General features: G+C 48.4%; 2 protein-coding genes across 4 annotated transcripts in view; both read left to right on the forward strand.

Moving 5' to 3' along the window:
- The window catches only part of Tctn2 (tectonic family member 2), a 33,869-nt gene extending 31,356 nt beyond the window's left edge, over window positions 1–2,513 (forward strand). For all 3 annotated transcript variants that reach the window (XM_031337968.1, XM_031337966.1, XM_031337967.1), the window contains 3 exons: window positions 522–647; window positions 736–824; window positions 1,689–2,513. In XM_031337968.1, the coding sequence (XP_031193828.1) occupies window positions 522–647; window positions 736–824; window positions 1,689–1,816 (343 nt within the window). In that variant the 3' untranslated portion in view covers window positions 1,817–2,513. The remainder of the gene's footprint in view (window positions 1–521; window positions 648–735; window positions 825–1,688) is intronic.
- Window positions 2,514–5,756: 3,243 nt separating this feature from the next.
- The window catches only part of Atp6v0a2 (ATPase H+ transporting V0 subunit a2), a 28,132-nt gene continuing 15,478 nt past the window's right edge, over window positions 5,757–18,410 (forward strand). The window contains exons 1-6 of the mRNA XM_031337973.1: window positions 5,757–5,965; window positions 9,405–9,483; window positions 11,837–11,934; window positions 13,696–13,833; window positions 15,209–15,297; window positions 17,197–17,323. Of these exons, the coding sequence (XP_031193833.1) occupies window positions 5,849–5,965; window positions 9,405–9,483; window positions 11,837–11,934; window positions 13,696–13,833; window positions 15,209–15,297; window positions 17,197–17,323 (648 nt within the window). The 5' untranslated portion in view covers window positions 5,757–5,848. The remainder of the gene's footprint in view (window positions 5,966–9,404; window positions 9,484–11,836; window positions 11,935–13,695; window positions 13,834–15,208; window positions 15,298–17,196; window positions 17,324–18,410) is intronic.

Genomic DNA, 18,410 nt, shown 5'->3' on the forward strand with positions numbered 1-18,410 from the left:
GGTCATGTGTTCCTTCTGGAGTCATTCACTGTGGCCACAACTATCAGCAGCTCTGGCAGGCAGGCTCTGGATTCAGGCTGGTGTTTCTGACCCACTGAACAGAGAGCACGGAAAGTTGGGGAGGAGTTACCAGAATAGGAGTTGGGATGCTGATTTCCCATCAGACCCACTTCAGAGTGCTGGGATGGAGCCAGGGCCTCTTTCGCTAAGTAACATCCCGTTCCCACAGTACTGTTTTGAGGAGTCCTTGCCATAATATGTAAAAAGCACCCTAGTTCTGTGCTGTGGGCATGTTAAGCCTTCGATATATGGTCAGCTGCTATTTTTATTAGATTGTTGGAAACAAGCAATCTTTGTTAAGAGAACCTGTGAACTTGGACTGGAGGAGGGAGCTGGCCACGGTAGCCAGAGATGGGTACTTGGACTTGTAGATTCTGGGTCTAGACTTGTGGATACAGCACTTGGCTTCCTAGACTTTCAGTGGTTGGTGACCACACTACCTTACAGTTGTTCCCTTCTAGGTTTTCCACAGTGACATGGCAGTACCAGTGTGGGCTCACCTGTGAGGACGAGGCTGACCTTCTTCCTCTCAGTGCCTCTGTTCAGTTCATTAACGTCCCTGCACAGATGCCCCGCCCCCTGACGAGGTAAGCCAATGGCTGACAGGCTTGCAGGTGCAGGTCCCTTCCAGCTTCTCTCTTGTTCTCCCTATAACCCTCTCATGTATTTTTGTAGATTCCAGATCAACTTCACAGAGTATGACTGTACCCGGAATGAGCTGTGTTGGCCCCAACTTCTGTACCCTCTGACCCAGTATTATCAAGGTAGGGAAGCCAGGTTTCTGTGTGTTGTGCTTGTTAAAACCCTTTACGTGTCAATGTGTAAATGTCCCAGACAACTTAAAACACAAAAGGCTTAAAAGAAGAAACCACACCAGTGTTGATGTTTAGAAATTATGATAACAATGAATGGTTCTCACTAATAATCACTAAGTTATTACCTTCCAAGCCAAGACTGGGAATGACTCAGTTGTTAGGACAGGGGTTGTCCCCTGCAAGTGTCACAGCCGGCAAGGGAAACAAGCCACCAAGAAATCAGAATGAATGAAAACTCAGTTCAGCCTGACTTAGCCATCCAGGCTGGGTCAAACTTCAGAAGTCTGATGTCAGGAGAGTTATTGCTGGCATATTTAAACACAGTACAATTTGGGGGAAAGTTTCCTGGTATAATCCAATCCCCAGTACACAAGGAGGCATAATTAAAATTAAAACACAACTCAGAGTAATGTCCCTGCTTCCAAGAAGGGGTCTAGAGTAGACTACCTGTGTTAGCTCAAGAGCCTATGGAAGGATCTGCCGTGGTCTCAGCCATATAGGTAGTGAATTGGTCATTTGGGCTGTTAGCCATCTCCTGTCCTGGTTGTGAGAGCCTGTGGGAGCCCTTGGCAATACAGATTACATACATAAGGTCATTTAGACTATTAGCCACCTCCAGTACTGGTTGTAGGGTCTTGATATGGCCAGGCCCAATAGTAACCCCCATTCCTAGCCTTCTGGATGGAAGAGCGGGTTGTGTGTCCTTTCCTTTGAGAGCATAATCCTGTGTGCTCAACATTCCTGGCTTCCCTGCTGATCTGCCGCCACAAGGACCTTCATGCTCTTTAACAACTGCCATTTGCTGTCTTTCAGGGGAGCCCCGGTCTCAGTGTGTGGCCAAAGGCCTGATGCTGCTGACACTCCTCATGTTGGCTATACTCCTCAGGCACCCTTGGGTTGGGATGTGCAAAGCCTGGTACTCAGCTCCAACCTACCATTAAGTTTTCTCGAAGACTCAGAGCATCCACTCAGTGGCTCCCCATAGGCCTGTGTGCCTCCCTGGAGGATCAGAGCATCCACTCAGTGGCTCCCCATAGGCCTGTGTGCCTCCCTGGAGACTCAGAGCATCCACTCAGTGGCTCCCCATAGGCCTGTGTGCCTCCCTGGAGACTCAGAGCATCCACTCAGTGGCTCCCCATGGGCCTGTGTGCCTCTCTGGAGACTCAGAGCATCCACTCAGTGGCTCCCCATGGGCCTGTGTGCCTCTCTGGAGACTCAGAGCATCCACTCAGTGGCTCCCCATGGGCCTGTGTGCCTCTCTGGAGACTCAGAGCATCCACTCAGTGGCTCCCCATGGGCCTGTGTGCCTCTCTGAAGACTCAGAGCATCCACTCAGTGGCTCCCCATAGGCCTGTGCGCCTCCCTGGAGACTCAGAGCATCCACTCAGTGGCTCCCCATAGGCCTGTGCATCTCCCTCGAGACTCAGAGCATCCACTCAGTGGCTCCCCATAGGCTTGTGTGCCTCTCTGAAGCCTGTTTGTTTGAGACAGGATCTCTCTGTGTAGTCCCAGCTTGCTTCTGAGCTCACAGAGATCTGCCTGTCTCTGCCTCTGGAGTGCTGGATTAAAGGCACAGTCCACCATGCCTGGCATCTCTGAAATACTTTTAATAAACAAAATGTCTATTTTTGTAGAAACTCTTAGTGTTAAGTGAATTTGAGTCAAATATCTAGATGTTCACAGTGCTTCACAATGATCATTCTCCATTCTATCTGGCTTCAGGGGAACTGAGGGTGTCCTAAATGTCAGAGACTTAAGCCCAGCACGAATTTCTAATCACAGGAGCTTTATTTTTGACCAGACTTGATGCAAGCAAGTATGCATGAAGAAAAGATTGATTACGGTCACATATTCCAGAGAAAGGGTTAGAAAATGCTTTATAAAGGCTTTTAAACTAAAATTGAATTTATTATTATTATTATTATTATTATTATTATTATTATTATTATTATTATTATTATTATTTTTATGTGTGTTTGAGTGATACAGGTACATTGAGGACAAGCTCTGGGAGTCAGTTTTCTCCTTCTGCCTTTCGTATTCAGGGAAGAAAGGCAGGTTGTCATGCTGTGTAGACAGTGCCTTTACCCATGAGCCAACTCAGCAGTTCTATAGTATTAAATGCTGTATTTCTCACTATGTAGACCAGCCCAGCCTCGAACACACAGAGATCCACCTCCTCTCCCTTCTGAGTGCTGAGTTTAAAACCGTGTGCCACAATGTCTCAGCCAGCTTGCTTTCTTTTTTTTTTGTTTGTTTGTTTGTTTGGTCTTTTCGAGACGGGGTTTCTCTGTGTAGCCCTGGCTGTCCTGGAACTCACTCTGTAGATCAGGTTGGCCTTGAACTCAGAAATCTGCCTGCCTCTGCCTCCCAAGTGTTGGGATTAAAGGCGTGCCACCACCGCCTATCTCAACCAGCTTTCTTAAACTGCCCCGGATCACCTATCCAGCAGTGACACTGTCTATACTGGTCTGGACTTTCCCCATCAATCAGCAATCAAGATAATTCGCCATAGCCATGGCTACCTGGCAGTCCGATCTGTGTCATCCCTCAGTTGAGACTCCCTCGTCTCAGGTGATATTGTGCCATGTTGACAGTCATTTGAGCTGAGATATAAAGGAGTCAGCTTTGAGAAGGTCCAGAGGGCCAGTATTTTAAACTGAAGGACTCCAGAGTTCAAGTGTGTAAGCCAGGAAAAAGCAGGGAAGGGGTGTGGCCCAGTGAAAGGAGCCAGGGGCGTTCTCCTCTGTGATGGTGAGGGGATTGGATTTTATTTGGAATGCAGTACAAGAAGCCAGAGCTTCTAAGCACACGTCAGAGTGTATGCTAGTGCAGAGGTCTCATTACTGCTGGAGGCTAGCAGTGTGGCTGAGGGGTTGCAGAGGCCACACACTGCACCACTTACAGCCTAGTTCCACAGAGTGCACCCCCCCAGGCTGGCAAATCCACTGTGACAAAGGCAGCTGGTGGTGGCTAGCTGCAACTGAACCAGTATCTTGTGGGTTAATAGTATGTTTTCAGAGCAAGGATGATGGCTGTACCCTCTGAATCTTCACTAAGGTACTAAGTATCGTGTACTTAGTACTTACAAACTAAGGCTCTTGAAACAGAACTTAACAGCACCCAAAATAAGGTTAAGAGACTCCTCCCAACCCCCAATAGACTGGAGAGATGGCTCAGTGGTTAGGAACACATCTTCTCCTTTTAGAGGACCTGAGTTTGGTTCCCATGTCAGGCAGATCACTCTTAATTCTAGCTCATGGGAGGGGGGGTGTTTAAATCTTCCGTCTTCTACAACATACACACACTTTATTGTTGTTTTTTTTTTGTTTTGTTTTGTTTGTTTGTTTTCGAGACATGGTTTCTCTGTGTATCCCTGGCTGTCCTGGAACTCACTCTGTAGACCAGGCTGGCCTGGAACTCAGAAATCCGCCTGCCTCTGCCTCCTAAGTGCTGGGATTAAAGGTGTGCACCACCACTGCTCAGCACACACACTTTAAAATAAAAATCTCTAGAAAAGATTTATTTCTGTGCTTGAGTGTATATATGTGCAGAAGCCTATCAAGGTCAGAAGGCGGCATTGGGTTTTCTGAAATTGCAGTTACAGGTGGTTGTGCAGCACCTGACTGGGTCTTGGGAACCCTAAAGCTTACTGCCAGGAGCTGTAAATGTTCTTAACTCCTGAGCTATCTCTGTACCCCAGGACTCATTAAAAAAAAAAAAAAAGCCTAAGTTATTGAGAATACTTGCCTAGCATGTATGAAGTCCTGGGTTCCATCTGCAGCACAACATAGACCTGATGTGGTCATCTTGCCTGTAATCCTAGCACTGGAGGAGGCATAATGGGTTAGATGAAGAAGGATCTAGAGTTCAAAATCATCCTCAGCTTATTGAGGCCGGCCTGACATACATGGGACCCTATCTCAGAAATGAATGAATGAATGAATGAATGAATGAAAGAAAGAAAAGAAGTAAATAGGTAAGTAGATTTCTCATCCTCTGGTGCATGGCCCCACACCCATGCACACACGAACAGCATTAATTGGATTTAGGGGATTATCACAAAAGGGGACATGAAATTGAGAGGGGAACGTTTTGGAATATTGAGGGGGTTGGATAGAGAAACGGGCTGAATATGATCATAATTTGTTTGTATACATGTATGAAATCCTCAAAAATAAAGAAAATTTAAGAAGAAATAAGCCTGCGGGGCATGATGGTGCACACCTTTAATTTCAGCATAATGAGGTGGAGGCAGGATGATCTCGATGAGTTCGAGGTCAGCCTGGTCTACATGGCAAAGTCCAGAACAGCCAAGGCTACATAATGAGACCCTGTCAGAAAAGGGAGGGGAGAAGAGAGGGAAGAAGAGGGGAGATGAGAGAAAAGAGAGGAGGGGAGGGGAAGCTGGGGAGGGAGGGGAGGGGAAGGGAGAGGAGTTGAAAGAGAAGACTTCAAGATGTGCCAGACGTGGTGGTGCACGCCTTTAACCCCAGCACTTGGGAGGTAAAGGCAGGCAGATCTACATAACGACATCCAGAGCTACATAAACTCTGTTTCGAATAAAACAAAAACATCTTCAAAAGTAGCTGGCCGTAGTGGGGGCAAGTCTACAATCCTGGTCCTGGGAAAGCTGAGGCAGGAGGATTGTGAAACTTCAGACCAGTTTGGTTATCTACCAATACCCAACGAACTACTGAAACAACAAACTCTAAAAGCCGCGCAGGGGTCACCCAGTTAGGGAACCCTGCCTCCTATGCACCGATTGGCTGATCCGTACTGACGGACTGCCACGATTCCGGCCGTTCATTGGTCATTCTGTGGTGGGCGGTTCCCCGGGGCGGAACCGGAACCGGCTGCGGCGGTGGGCGGGACGTGGCGGGTGGCTGTGGCGGCTGCTGAGCGGTGGCAGCGGAGGGGAGCCCCATGGTGCGGGTGCGCGGGCCGTGGAGGCTGAGCGAGGCGGCGCCGCCATGGGCTCTCTCTTCCGCAGTGAGAGCATGTGCCTGGCGCAGCTCTTCCTGCAATCGGGCACAGCCTACGAGTGTCTGAGCGCGCTGGGCGAGAAGGGCCTGGTGCAGTTCCGAGACGTGAGTGTCCCGCGGCCTGCGGGCCTGTGAGGTCCTGGGCTGGGCGCCGCCAAAGCAGGCTGGCACCGCGGGGACTCCGGCAGGGAGGTTGCTTTGCGGGGTAGCCACGGAGGGCCCCTCTGAGGAGATGGTCTCTGAGCCGAGACCCTGATGGGACAGGAGCTGTCAGGGAGAAAGACGATCTCTGGAGATGGCTTTGCAAGGTAGTCAAGGGAGATTCCCTCCAAGGAGGTATTTGAGCTTAGATCCGGATGGAACAGGAGCTGGCAGTGGGAAGATGTGGAGGAGGAGGTTCCCAAGAGGTAGTTTTCCTGGGTGACTAAGAAGGGACCTCTCTGAGCAGTCAGTAGTCGATGGGATAAGAGAGGCAGGAAGAGGGATGAGGTAGTCCGACAGGTTGTGAGTCCATAGAGAGCTTTTGAATTTTTTAACTCCTGTGTAATGATGTGCCGGCATGGTTGGCAAGTGACAAGAACCTGGGCCACAGTCAGTAGGTGTGGAATGGAGGCTGTCTCTGCAACTATAATAACACACTTGTGAACGCAGCCATTGGCTTGTGTTCAGCCTCTGTGCCCTGCCAACCTTTAAGGGTCAGGACCTTGTCCAACTTGTTCCTTTCCGCATTTTCCACCAGGGGCACGGGCCCTGGCATTTATTGGCATTAATAAACAATTGTTGGATAAATACAAAAAGCTTTTATTGAGTGACTTCTGGCCTTGGGGACTCAATGAGCGAGGCAGATGAAGTCCCTGTGCCATAGGGGCTCACAGTCTTGAGGGACAACGGGGAGGCACGGATCATGAGCTACAGTGATACGTGCTATAGAGAACAGTGCAGAAAGGCTGCCGAACAGGCCATGATACCTACTAATGGCACTGAACCCCCACCAGTGTGGGCTCCTGGCCATTTCCCTGTATCTTTCTGATGGATCGGGTCCTTACTCTCAAGAAGGCGCTTTTCTACCCAAGATCTGATGTAGATGATCCTTGCACTGTCATGGGAGACTCCTAAATGACAGGTGAAGGAACAGGCAAGGTACAGTGCCCTTCTTAGGTCCCGGAGCCACTTGGACTTCAGCCCTTGGATCTTCATTTCTGACAGGTAGGGTGTGGTGCTTTGGGGCAGCACCAGAAAGATCCAGGCTACAGTGGCAAAGGAAGCGGGCTTTTATATCAGGTCTGTTTGTTCCATCCTGTCGGGACTCAAGCCAAGACATTATCGTGCTCCCATCTCAGGGGCTGAACAAGCAAGCACCCCTCAGAGCCTCAGGTTTTACTGAATGCCGTTACACGAGATCCAGGGTGGACCCAGGAGAGTTTCAAGCCGGGAGTCGGCCGGAGAGAAAGCGCTGGCTGCTCTGTCCAAGAGGAAAATAAAACAAAAGTGTTTTGCTTGCTGAGTGTTCAGGGGTGCTGGGTGTAGGCACCTGTTGGCTCAGGCATCCGTGTTAAAGCTCTTGTCGGGTCCCGAGCTCACTCATGGGGCAGGATCACTGCCCATTTTCGGCTTACTCAGGCCTTTCTGCTCCTCACCCTTGGAAGGGGTGGGGCAGCTGAGGGATTTCCGTAGCGACTGTAGTGGGAAGACCTGGAAAGAGAGAAGTTGTGGCCCTGAAAGGACAGGTGGGCTCATTCCCTCTCTACTCTGAGGACAGCTTTTTTTCTTGGCCCTTTGGGTCCTGGGGCAGGAAAGGCCGAGTGCAACGGGCTCTCTTTCCACTGCCTGGAGCTGGGTGTAGTACTGCAACACTCTGGAGGCTGAGGCTAGAGGATGAAGTCCGGGCTGGCCTGGGCTATACAGAGAGACGTCTCAGCAATAGAGAGCACTTGCTGCTCTTGTCGAGGACATGAGTTCAGTTCCCAGGGCCCACAGTTTACAGTGGCCTATAATTTCAACTCCTTTGACTTCCCCAAGCAGCTACACTTATGTGTGCACACCTCAGCGGACAGACAGACAGACACACACACACACACACATAACACAGAAATAACCTTAAAAACAAAGGGGTCTGTTGAAATGTACTTTTATACCATTAGCTTTGAGTTAGGGTGAGTGCATCCTTAAATGGACTCCCCCCCAGCCCCCCCAAAAACCTAACACTTGTAATCCACACGACAGAAAAGCAGTGACTGTCTAAGTTGCTGCTGCTGCTGAGGCAGGAGTACACCTCTTCACAAAAGATCCTGCTGTGGGGTTAAGAGCACCACATAAAGGAAACTGGCAAGCCGAGCTGAGCTGCAGGGAGTGCTCCTTCGCGGCTCCTGGTTCCCATCGTCAGTTCCACAGAAGTGACACTGGTGGAGTCATCTGGATAAGAGTGACCCCCTAGAAGTGAGAGGGCATGAGATCGCAATCGAGAAGTGAAACCCCAGTTTTGGTTTTCTGGCTAAAGCTTTAAAAGAAGCTGAGATTCCCGAACCAGCACCGAGGCTTTGTGAGCGGCTGCTGCTCTGCCATGTCAGCAGTTTCACACCTCCTCTTGTCATGGAGCCCAGAGCAAATGTTGCCTCAATCCAGATGCAGCCTGTACCCTAAGTGCCCATCCTTATAAACGATTCGTAGAAAAGTTGGATACTAGCCGAGCATGGTGGCGCGCGCCTTTCGTCCCAGCACTCAGGAGACAGAGGCAGGGGGCTCTCTGAGGCCCGGCCTACAGATCAAGTTCCAGATTAGCCAGGGTTTCACAGAGAAATCCTGTCTTGAAAAACAAACGAATAAAAAGTGGGACACTGCTGCTATTGTTAGGAATACAGTAATGACTGCGTGTGTTATCTAGGGAAGAAGTTGGCATGCTAACTTTTCTAATACCTGCTTGCTTTATTGCGAGGCAGGGCTTTGAACCCCAATTGTAGTTGGATATGACCTTGAACTTATGATCCTCCTCACCCCCCTCCAAGTGCTGAAATCATAGGTGTGTGCCACCACTCCCAGTTTTATGTGGCTCCTGCGTGCTGGGCCGGCTTTCACCTATGACTTCCACTCCCACCAGTTTCCTATTATTTGATTTTTTTTTTTTTGGTGTAGACTTTCTCTGTCTCTGAGGTTGCTGTTCTTACAAGTTTCATATCCATATTCATGATTTTTCTTTAAATTAAGTGTTTTCCATGGGTTATTTCTGAGCCAAGGGCTATTTTTCAGGCTTTTCTGGTAGCAGTTGCCAGCTTGCTGCCTAGAAACTTCTGTTGAGCGGCCAGTAACAGTGTGTGCCCCTCACACCTCTGGCAGTGATCATTTCCTTCCAACACATTTTACCTTAGCTCAGTGGCAGAATGTGACCCAGCACTAGCAAACTTTAAAAGGATTAAGTAACTAAAAATAAAATTTTAATTTAACTAGACCTGCATTTGATCTCCCTACCAAAATGGTTTAAGTAATTAGATAAATAAAAGCAAATTTAAAATTTTAGGAACTTAAAACAAAATTTTCTTTCTTTTCTCAGCTCAACCAAAATGTAAGTTCTTTTCAAAGAAAATTTGTTGGTGAGGTAAAGAGATGTGAAGAACTAGAACGAATATTGGGTAAGTTTGTCTTCCATTTTAATTTAAATACCTTTTATCTTAATATAAGCATATCTGTTTCTTTCAGAAAATATAGATGAAGAGAAGAGAGGGAAGAAGCCAGGTGGTGGTGGCACACACCTTTGATCCCAGCACTTGGGAGGCAGAGGCAGGCAGATCTTTGAGTTTAAGGCTGGCGTGGTCTATAGCCCAAGTTTCAGGACAGGGCTACAGAGAGAAGCCCTGTCTGAGGTGGGGAGAAGAAAGAAAGAAAAGGGGGTGGTGTGTGGGGGCGGGGAGTTGATCCCTGTTCTTTACAATCATAGGCTTATCATTTTTGATGGCAGCTGAGTAGTATTTCATGGTATCCATGTGTCATGACTTATTCAGGCCATCTTGTATAGTTTTTGTAAGTTAAGAACCTTGTATCCATGTTAGTATTCGTCACTCAACTTAAGCTGTTATTTAGGAACAAGGAAGGCAGGAAATGGCTGACAGCTGGCTTGATAACACTTGGTGTTTTTGCAGGGCTTCCTTAGTGCTTTCTGCTTCACTTTTACAATCCAGTAGCTCATGCATGGGATTTCCTTCATCTCTAAAATCTGTAAGATTTACCTTAAAGTAGTTTGGGTGTAAGAGAGCCTTGACTTTTAGAATGATTTTTTTGAAGATGTATTTATTTATTTTATGTGTATGAGTGCCCCAGCTACATGTACACCTACCTACCTGTGTACCAGGAGAGGCTGTGAGCCACCATGTGATTGCTGGGAATTGAACTCGGGACCTCTGGAACAGCAGCCAGTACTCTTAACCACTGAGCCCCTTAGAATGATTTCTGATTATTAATCCTATCTTAAGTATTGTTTTTAACTAGTGTTTTTTTTTTAATTCTTTGAAATTTTGTACACATATACAGGGGATCTTGATCCTATTTATCCCCGCTGTCTTCCTCCAGCTGCACACACACTCCCCCCGTCCCTCCAAACACTTCCCCCTCCCAACTTCCTGTCCTGTTTTTCTTTAGTAACCTACCTCGTCCACCTAGTGCCACCCATGTGTTCGTGGCTACGGGGCACCCACTAGGACACTGGCAGGTGGCCAGAGCCCCCACAAGAAGACAGCCTGCCTGTGCTAGTTGTCTTCCGTTGCCAATAGATCCTCATCGAGGAACTCCCCTTCACTTAGAGATTTCTTTTTTTTTTTTTTTTTTTTTGAGAGGGGGCCTGGAGTGGGGTGGTCAAGGTCTCAGGTAGCCAGACTGAACTCAAGCACAGTATGTAGCTGAGGCAGACCTTACACTCCTGATCCTCCTGCCCTTTTCTCCCATGAAATGGGACGACAGACGACAGGCCTGAGCAGCAACACCTGGCCTTTTTTTTTTAAGATTTATTTTTATTGCTTTTAATTATGTGTGTGCATATGTTTGTCTGTCTGTATGTGTATATGAGTGCAGATAAACCCCTGGAGAACAGAGATGTGTTGTGTCTCCTAGAAGTGGAGTCACAGTGTGGAAGCTGGGGATTGAACTTAGGTCCTCTGAAGAGCACTCAGTGCTGTTAAGTGCTGAGCCATTTCTCTAGGCAACTCTTGACCTTTTAGTTAAGGATTTTAAATTAACAAAATATGAAAGATTTATTATTTTAAATTGTGTATCAGTGTGTGGCTACATGTGTATACATGTTGTGCCCAACGAAGCCAGAAGAGGACATCAGATCTTCTGGAATTGTTATGGTCCACATGAGGTCCATCTGTGAGCCGCCTCATGTGGATGCTGGGAACTGGGTCCTCGGCAGGAGCAGTGCTCTGAACCACCTCTCCAGCCCTAGTATTTATTTATCAGATTTTATTTTTTGTTTTTCAAGAGTGTTTCTCTGTGTAGCCCTGGCTGGCCTGGAACTAAGAGATCCACTTGTCTCTGCCTCTCAAGCGTTGGGATTGATGGGATTGAAGGCACGTACCACTTCTCACTGCTTCCAGCCCTAATGTTATTTGCATATTAATAGCTCCCGTGCTTGAGTGACATCATCACTGTGGACAGATCACTTTTGTAGAATGAGGCTCCTAAAAGAGCAAAGCACTGCCTGGTGCCTTGCCAGGAGCCTGGCTCTGCTGTGACTGAGGACCTCTGTGGGGAACGCCAGCTCACTGCCTCTGGTGGGGTACAAGTCTGTACCTACAGGTCTGTACCTTCAGTGCCTTCCACAGGCGGAGGTACCCAAAACTTGTTTTAGCCTGGGTTTTAGTTATGAAAGAAACTGGGTAGCTCTAGCCAGTATATGCAGGAGGTATCAGGGGCAGGCGGGATCTGTGCACACAGCAGTTTGGCACTGCCAGGGTCACAGTGAGACTGTCTGACTCTGTCTTGTTTTCACAGTGTACCTGGTGCAGGAAATCACCAGAGCTGATATTCCCCTGCCTGAGGGAGAGTCCAGTCCTCCTGCACCACCTCTTAAACATATTCTAGAAATGCAGGTAACTTGCTCCTGAAGACGCTGTCAGCAAAAGTTCCAGGGTTACCATGTCACCTTCACAGTGCTTGATGCTTCTCTTCCCTGAGCTGTGGCCTGACAGAAGGAACAGTGGGGTAGCAAACCCTCAGTGAACTATAACTCAGTTTTGTCTGACTGAAGTGGACTGCTATTGGAGGGAGCCTCAGGAGAAAGTAGTTTCTGTTGTGACCTGGGAGGTTTCAGGGTGCTCACTCTGGGATTACCCATGCTAGCACAGCTGGCCCTGCTCCAGTGCTGAGGGCTGTAGACCTATGCCTTCATGTCCTTCCCACCCCAAGCTCCCAGCAGGAGGTCAGCATGTTGCGGATGGAGGGTATGGTGCTGTGCTGGCTGCTTTGTGTGTCAGCTTGACCCAGGCTGGAGTCATCACAGAAGGGAGCTTCAGTTGGGGAAGTGCCTCCATGAGGTCCAGCTGTGGGGCATTTTCTCAATTGCCCCTTGTGGGTGGTGCCATCCCTGGGCTGGAGGTCTTGGGTTCTATAAGAGAGCAGGCTGAGCAAGCCAGGAGAAGCAAGCCAGTAAGGAGCATCCCTCCATGGCCTCTGCATCAGCTCCTGCTTCCTGACCTGCTTGAGTTCCAGTCCTGACTTCCTTTGGTGATTTAAACAGCCATGTGGAAGTAAGCCCAATAAACCCTTTCCTCCCCAACTTGCTTCTTGGTCATGATGTTTGTGCAGGAATAGAAACCCTGACTAAGACAGGTGCCATCATCCCACCTTGCCTGCGAACAGAGTGTTGTCCGAGACTCCAGACTCCAGACTTTTTTTTGAGACAAGGTCTTAGTATGCAACACTGGCTAGCTTGGAACAGGTTGGCCTTGAACTCACAGAGGTGGAGCTCTGTTTGCCTCTGGTTCTGTGTGGTGGGATTAAAGGCCTGCACTAGCACACTGGCCCTTCTAGACTTCTTGTTGGGGTTGGCACTCAGAAGAAATATGGTGGTCCTTAATAATCATATTGCTGAGGCCCTTCTGTGGTCAGCTGCTCTGTCTGAGAGGAAGTAGCCAGCCACTTGGTGTGTGAACTCATGTCAAGCATGGTATCTTCCCAACAGCAGTGGCAGTCCTTTGGTCCGGCTGGGTGGCCTGGTTATGGTGGAACTATGGACAGTGCCTGGTTATGATGTAATTATAGGCAGCAGTGACTTTGATAGCTTTGATGATGCAGAGAGCACAGTAAGGAGGAACAGGACGGGTGGTTTTGAATGAGTTTGCATTGGCTCAGTGGTTTGTTTTACAAAGTCTGTCAGTGGTATGAAGGATAAGGACAGTTGATTGTGACCACTGAAGCTTTTCTCAAGTGCTTATATCCTTAGATGTCTGGTGGGACCAAGTGGAGACTCTCTTAAGCTGAAGAGAGGAGAACGTGTTCTGAAAAGCTGATCTTAGATTGTTTCCATTACAAAGAAAAGGAAATATAGATGGAGTGTGTGGGATGAACAGTCAGCAATAGCTGGGACTGGGGTGGGAGCCCTTGTGTGTCCTGCAGGAGCTGGGGTCACTGCAGTCTGCAAATGTTTGGCAGTGGGTGGTGTGGTTCACACCATGAGCTAAATGAGCTGGTAACCTTGCAGTCCTGACCTGTTCTCACACCCTGCAGCACATTTGCTTTCTGGCTCATTGCCAGGCACTGTGGCTTTTTCAAGCCTGGGTAACTTCAACTTTGGGGTTGTGGGGGTGTTGTCAGACTAAGCTCTGCGCTCCCCAGCAGCTGTGTCATTTTAGGAACAGCTGCAGAAGCTCGAGGTGGAGCTCAGAGAAGTCACCAAGAACAAGGAGAAGCTGAGGAAGAACCTGCTTGAATTGGTGGAGTATACCCACATGCTGAGGGTCACAAAGACCTTCCTCAAACGGAATGTGGAGGTAGGTGTCAGCAGAAGGCATACTGCGAGGGTCCACCACCCCTGCCTGTGGGTTTTGTTGTCAGTTCATTTACATTTGTGGCCTCTATTATTACTCTCCAGACAGCCTTTCTTATGTAACTGGCTGGCCCTGGACTCTATGCAGCTTGACTTTAGACTTCTGGTCCTTGTGCCTCTGCCTCTCCAGCCCTAGAATCAAAGCTGGCTTTGTCACACTAGACAAGCACCCAGCCAACTGAGCTATCTCTCAGGCCCTGCTAAAATTTACATTTTTTGAAACCAGGTCTCACTGATAGCCCAGGCTGAAATTGGAGGAGTGCTGGGATTACAGGCGGGGGCTGCTGTGCTCTGCCTCCGCCTCTGCTTTGCTTTAGGTTGGGTCATGAGCTTCTTCCTGGGCCGCTGCTTTCAGCAGGGACACCACTTCCTGCCAGATGGTTTGTTTTGTCTTTAATTTTTTGAAAACTATTTAATGTTTTTATTTTATGTGTATTAGTGTTTTCCCTTCATATATACCTGTACACTACATATGAGAGTTATAGATGATTGTGAGCTGCCATGTGGCTGCCGGGAATTGAACCCAGGTCCTCTGGAAAAGCAGTCTGCATTCCTAACCCATCTTTCTGGCCTCTATTGTATTTTATTATTTTGTGTGTATGGGTGTTTTGCCTACATATATGTCTGTGAACCAAGTGTGTACAGTGCCCAAAGAGGGCACAAGAGGGCATATGATACCCTAGAACTGGAGTTAATAGACAGGAACAGCGAGCCATGTGGTCCTGGGAGTTGAATCCAGAACCTCCGAAAGAGCAACAAGTGCTCTTAGCCACTGTGCCATCTCTCCAGCCCCAAGCAAAATATTTTATGGTTATGAAGAAGGAAAATCTTTGTTTTTCTAAAAGACCGTGAGTAGAGAGGGCTGGAAGAACCTCCTCACAAGTGAAGACTGGTTCATGCTGGTGTCACCCAGGCTCGGTGGGCTGGGATGTTTGTGTGCATGCTCCAGCATCACCATGTGCTCAGAGCATTAGCATCTCAGTTGTAGCCTCCCAGCCTGCTCCACACTGAACTAACTGCATAGAATAGAGCTCATCCCTCTGTGTTGGCTCTCGCTTGCTGCTTGCTGTAGTTGCAACCCTAGATAGATACAGCCGTTGTTTCCTGAGCTGAGGTGCAGCCTCACGTACGACCACTCTCATGTGAGCATCTCGAGCCATTCACCTGTCAAGCATGGCAATGTGACTTTCCTTCTGGGGCAGTTTACCTGTCTCAGTTGCTGTCTGTTCCTGGTTGTACAGTACCTCTCTGGGCTTGTCGGGAAGCTTGTTGTGAGGGGAGAGTCTGTTAACAGAGTGCCTGCTTCTATGTCTTTCCAGTTTGAACCCACTTATGAAGAGTTTCCCGCCTTAGAGAACGACTCTCTGTTGGACTACAGCTGCATGCAGCGGCTGGGCGCCAAGCTGGGGTAGGTGACAGTGAGCGCCAAGCCCTTCCTGTAGAATAGGAGACATGGGCCATAGAGTGGGTGAATGAGCCATTTACAGACGGCGATTGGCCCATAGTGACTGTCTCTCAGAGAACACTGGGCTCCTGTGCATTGGACTTAATCACACAGTATTGATGTAGCTGAAAGCTGAAGGGATTTCTTCTCGTGGTATATTGAGTTGGAGAGAAGCTACATCTATGTTCCCCAGTGTTGACCCTATGAGCCCAACATAATTGGTCTTTGAAGCACCGAGTCCTGTGGTGGAAACAGGGGCCCTTTCTGGGCTTATGGTTGGTTTTTGTGTCTTGTTTTTTATTTTTCCCTACATTCATTTACTCGAGTTCCCAGAAGTCAGAGGACAGATGGTAGGAGTCAGTGCTCTTTTGCCCCGTGGCTTCTGGGAGTTAAGCTCAGGCTCAGCAGCGTGTACCCTTGCCGCTCACTGGGTCTGGTGTTGAGTGATGCTTCCAGTGGCTGCACCTGCCCTCAGTTCCTTTTGTTTCCTTTGTTGTTTGTCCTCAGCCTTTTTTTTCTTCTTCTCTGAGACAAGGTGCCATGTAGCCCAGGCTGGCCACAAACTCACAACGTAGCTGAGGATGACCTCGAGCTTCTGATCCTCCTGCTTCAGCCTCCCAGGTGCAGAGATGGCAGGTGCCTGTCACCACACCTGGCTCTGCTGTTTGTTCCTTCTGCTTTCCCGACCCCGTGACCCAGTGACCCAATGAGAATCTATTTCCTTGTGTAATTTGTGACCTTTTGTTTTAAATTTTACTTACTTTTTAAAATTTATGATTTTTTTTTTTTTTACTTTTACTTTTAAAAAGGATTATGTATATGTTGTTTTGCTTGTTTGTATATATGGATACCATGAGTGTGCCTGAGACTCACAGAGGTCAGCAGACCCTGGAACTAAAGTTACAACCCATTGTTAGCTACCTCAAGGATACTGGGAGTCGAACCCAGGCCCTCTGGAAGAACACCTAGTGCTCTTAACTGCTGAGCCATCTCCTGCTTTTTTATCTTTCTTATCTAGTGTGTATGTTTGGGGGTTGATGCGTGCATACTCTGGTATGCGTGTAGAGGAGAGCTATCCCCAGTCAGTTCTTTTTCCACTATGTAAGGTTGGGCATAGATCAGCCATCCCTACTCGTTAAGTGTCTTGCCAGCCCTCCTTTTCTTTTCTATGTTTCTTGAGATTGAAACCAGAGCCTGGCAAGTTCTGGGCAAGTGCTCTGTAATGGAATCACTTCTCCAGCTATAGAAGTTGTTTCATATCCCCGAGTTCCTGGGCGCGCAATGAGGATTGGTAGAAAGACGTGCTCCTTTGGAGAGACTTGCCATGTTCTCAGGCAGCTGGGAGTGCTGTCAGCTCAGGGCCAGTTTTTATTTCTTAAAACAGGGTTTTTGTTGGCACTTTTTTTTTGTTAGTGTTTGGAAGTGATACAAACTAATACCAAATCCTGGCTGACTTCTATGCTGTGGCTGTGTGTCCTCAGGGCCGACTTCCCCGTGTCTGTGAGCAAGTGACTGTGGAGGGTCCTTTACTTTCCCGGCCACCACTGGCTTAAGGAGCAGCGCCCTGAGCAGGCAGGAAGTCATGGCCATGGTGGCCTCTTCCCATCCCCTCACCTTGCTGACGTCTGGAGCTCGTCCTCTTCCACACTATCGTTTATAGGGTCTTCATACCCTGAGTCAGTGTAAAGTGCACAGCAGCTGGCTTCCCCTCACTCAGCTGGCCAAGGGAGAGGCAGCTTCCGCCATCCTTTGCCCAGCACACGAGTATCTTGTTGCTCGATGGCTCTCACACCAGTCTCTTGGCCTGCAGGAGGCGGGGGTCTGCTCAGTCCTCTAATGCTGGGGGTCTTCACTGTCTCACAGATTCGTTTCTGGCCTGATTCAGCAAGGCAAAGTCGAAGCATTTGAAAGAATGCTGTGGAGGGCCTGCAAAGGGTACACCATTGTGACCTATGCAGAGCTGGATGAGTCCCTGGAAGACCCTGAGACGGTGAGTGTCTGCCTGTGTGCACAGCAGCCTTCTGTTTGTATAGGTGTGCCATTTCGTGACTACCCATACCCAAAGATGCCCCTGCCTCACGGCTCATGGGAAGGCCTACAGTTCCTTTCACCTGGGCCTCCAGACCCCATCGCAGGACGCGGCAGCTCCATGGCTCAGGCTCATCTCACAAGCCTCAGGATGCCCAGCGTCTTCTCACTCCACTCCATCCCCAGACTCAGAGGCTGGACTCAGGAACAAAGGGAGTCTGGTGCATGCGCTCTCCCGTGCTCAGCCTGTTCTGGTTGGGGTCTTGGCTGCACTTTTCCTGCCTCTAGGTTTCAGTAGCCCACCCCACAGTATTACCCCCGCCCCGCTTGTCTCTGTCTCATCTGTTATAAAAGACACCATTTATTTGGGGCTGGCTTACAGGTTCAGAGGTTCAGTCCATTATCATCAAGGTAGGAGCATGGCAGCGTCCAGACAGGCATGGTGCAGGAGGAGCTGAGAGTTCTGCATCTTGTTCCAAAGACAAACAGGAGAAGACTGTCTCCCACGTGGCTAGGATAAGGGTCTCAAAGCCCACACCCACAGTGACACAGTTCCTCCAACAAGGCCACACCTACTCCAACAAGGCCAGATGTCCTAATAGTGCCACCCCCTGAGCCAAGCATATTCAAACCATTACATTCCACTCCCTGGCCCCCATAGGCTTGTTCAAACATATGAGTCTATGGGGGTCATACCTAAACATAGCATAATACAAAATATATTTAGTCCAACTTCAAAGTCTCCATAGTCTATAGCAGTCTCAACAATGTTAAAAGTTTAAAGTTCAAAGTCTTTTCTTAGATTCATTTAATCACTTAACTGTATTTCCCTATAAAGTCAAAATTAAAAAGCAAATCACATACCTCAGATATCATAGGATATACATTACCATTCCAAAACATCATAATAAGGAAATTCTGGACCAAACAAGACCAAAAACCAGCTGGGCAAACTCTAGACTCTGGATCTCCAGGTTTGATGTCAAAGTGCTCTTCAGATCTCCAACTCCTTTCTTCTTTGTTTTTTTGTTTGTTTGACTGACTTTTTT

Source organism: Mastomys coucha, unplaced genomic scaffold (assembly GCF_008632895.1).
Source record: "Mastomys coucha isolate ucsf_1 unplaced genomic scaffold, UCSF_Mcou_1 pScaffold22, whole genome shotgun sequence".
In the NCBI taxonomy this organism is placed as follows: Eukaryota; Metazoa; Chordata; class Mammalia; order Rodentia; family Muridae; genus Mastomys; species Mastomys coucha.